This window comes from Priapulus caudatus, unplaced genomic scaffold, assembly GCF_000485595.1.
Source record: "Priapulus caudatus unplaced genomic scaffold, Priapulus_caudatus-5.0.1 Scaffold409, whole genome shotgun sequence".
In the NCBI taxonomy this organism is placed as follows: domain Eukaryota; kingdom Metazoa; phylum Priapulida; class Priapulimorpha; order Priapulimorphida; family Priapulidae; genus Priapulus; species Priapulus caudatus.
The window spans coordinates 145,019-147,923 of NW_014577470.1; the positions used below are offsets into that span (position 1 = coordinate 145,019).

General features: G+C 49.6%; 1 protein-coding gene across 1 annotated transcript in view; it reads left to right on the plus strand.

The window, feature by feature from the left end:
• Positions 1–2,905, plus strand: part of LOC106810084 (relaxin receptor 2-like) — a 36,782-nt gene that overhangs the window by 19,955 nt on the left and 13,922 nt on the right. Inside the window, exon 6 of the mRNA XM_014813358.1 lies at positions 949–1,020. Coding sequence (XP_014668844.1) covers positions 949–1,020 — 72 coding nt within the window. The remainder of the gene's footprint in view (positions 1–948; positions 1,021–2,905) is intronic.

Below are 2,905 nucleotides of genomic sequence, written 5' to 3' on the forward strand. Positions count from 1 at the left end.
TATATATTCATATATCTATCACATAAGGCAAACAATCATCATCCGTAATCATCCGTATATGTATATGCTGATAGTGCTAGATCTAAAGACTGCATAGGAAGAAAACTCATAAACACGCCCATATCAAACGCCTATATAACGTGTCCATTTTTACACACCACGGTGGCTAGCGTTTTTTGGACAGTTTCTTAACAGGTCCTTAAAATATTCATGAGCAATTTCTTGTACGTCATATGATATATATATATAATTATATATATATATATATATATATATATATATATATATATCCGTAACGGCCGTAGCAATGGAAAATCCAAAATGGCCGCCTTGCGATTTTTTCACATAATTTTTATCTGCCCCACTACGAATAGCGGATATAGCCGCGAGATGAAACGGCCGCAGCGCGATGTTGAGTGAAGCTTCATACGATTTCAGACTTCAGAAATATTTACTTACAACGATCTGCAACGAACCGCAAATGTAAAAGGATAAACAGACAACAGAGCAGAGGGACAGACACATAAAAAGAAAAAACAGCTGAACGTCCAACGCACTGGCGCCCGCAGAAAGAAGCACTGGAAGCACAGTGCTTCCAGTAAATTTTGGGTTAAACAATTTTGTTCCTACATTTTGTTCCTAACTCTCCTAAAGATTCCAGACGTCTACCATTCAATTTTTTTTAGGCGGGGGCATGCCCCAGACGTCCCCTAGCATGCAGCGCGCCTACGGCGCTTGCTTTTTATTATCACTGAGAGTTTTATCATTCTGTGCTTCTACTTTCTTAAGACCTGTGGGCGCCAGTAGTCCAACGGATAGTTGTTTACCGTTATGCACTTTTACCGTTACTGTTACCTTTTACCGTTACCGTTTACCTTAACCTTACCGTTACCACTTCCAGGTTTTCTTTAACTGTGACACGAGCGTGTTTTTTGCGTGTGATTGCAGGACGCTGGCACACAACGAGATACGAGTCGTCGAAGGAAACGCTTTCCGCTATCTGCATAATCTCGTCGAACTGTAAGTGTCGTCATCAAGCGTTGTCATGTATTTAGTGGTTATGCGCGTCTACGCTTATGCACGTCTAGTTTATACACACACGCTTACACACACACACACACACACACACACACACACACACACACACACACACACACACACACACACACACACACGCATGCAAACACAAACACAAACACATGCACGCGCGTGCACACTCGCATGCAGATCACACATATAATACAACACAGGCGCGCGCGACGCATGCAGACATACACACAAACACAGACACAGGCGCACGCACGGCATGCAGACTAGCACAGGGAACAACAGACACGAGGCGCACGCACGTCATGCAGACATACAACAAACACAGACACAGGCGGCACGCACGCATGCAGACATACACACAAACACAGACACAGGCGGCACGCACGCAAGCAGACGATACACACAAACACAGACTCGGCACACACACGGCATGGCAGACCATCACACACAAACACAGTCACGACAGGCGCACGGCACGCATGCAGACATACACAAAACACAGACACTACGCACGCAACGCAGTGCAGATCATTACACACATAACACAAACACAGCAGGCGCACGCACGCTGCAGACTCTACACACAAAACACAAGACACCGAGGCGCACGCACGCATGCAGACATACACACAAACACAGACACGGCACAGGCGGACGCACGTGTGCGGACGCATGCAGACACACAGCACACACACACACACATCACACACCACAGGGTCATGTCACATCACACGTTCCACACAGCACACAACACACAACACACAGCCGCACGCACGCATGCAGACATACTACACAAACACAATGACACAGGCGCACGGCACGGCGATTGCAGACATAACACCGCGCAACAAACACAGACACAGGCGCCCGGCACGCCATGCAGACATACCAACCAAACAACAGATCACAAGGCGCACGCACGCATGGCATGCAGACATACAACACACACAAACACACACACAACTACACCACATGCACACAGCCAGCACCAACACCACACACAGCGCGCGCGCGCGGGCGCGCGTACGCACTGCACAACACACACAACGATGAGACTGCAACCACATACACATCACACACACACAGACACACCGCCACAACACACACACCACTACACAAACCACGACGCACGCACGCATGCAGACATACACACAACAGCACGACACAGGCGCACGCAACGCATGGCCAGACAGTACACCACAACACAGGACACAGGCGCACGACGCACAGCGATGCATGCGAGGTACATAGCAGACGCCACACAACAACGCACACACACACCACGACCACACAACCACACACAACAGGGCAACACATTACACACCCAGACACACATCAACACCCACACAACACACACAAACACACACCACGGCACGCACGCATGCAGCATACACACACAACACAGACACAGGGGGCCAACGCACGCAGATGCAGACATACACACAAACACAGACACAGGCGCACGCACCGCATGTCAGACATACAACACAAACCACAGACACAGTGCAGCACGCACGCATGGCAAGACATACACACAAACATCAGACACAGGCGCACGCACGCATGCAGACATGACACATACAAACACAGACACAGGCGGCACCGCACGCATGCGACATACACACAAACACGACAGCAGGCGACGCACGCATGCAGACATAACAGCACAAACAGCAGCCACACGGCTGCACGGCACGCATGGCAGACATGAACACAAACACAGGAGCACAAGCGACGCACGAGCATGCAGACATACACACAAACATCCAGACATCAGGCGCACGCACGCTTCATGGGCATCGCAGACATACACACACCACAACACATCACACACAGACCACGTACGGCACGCACA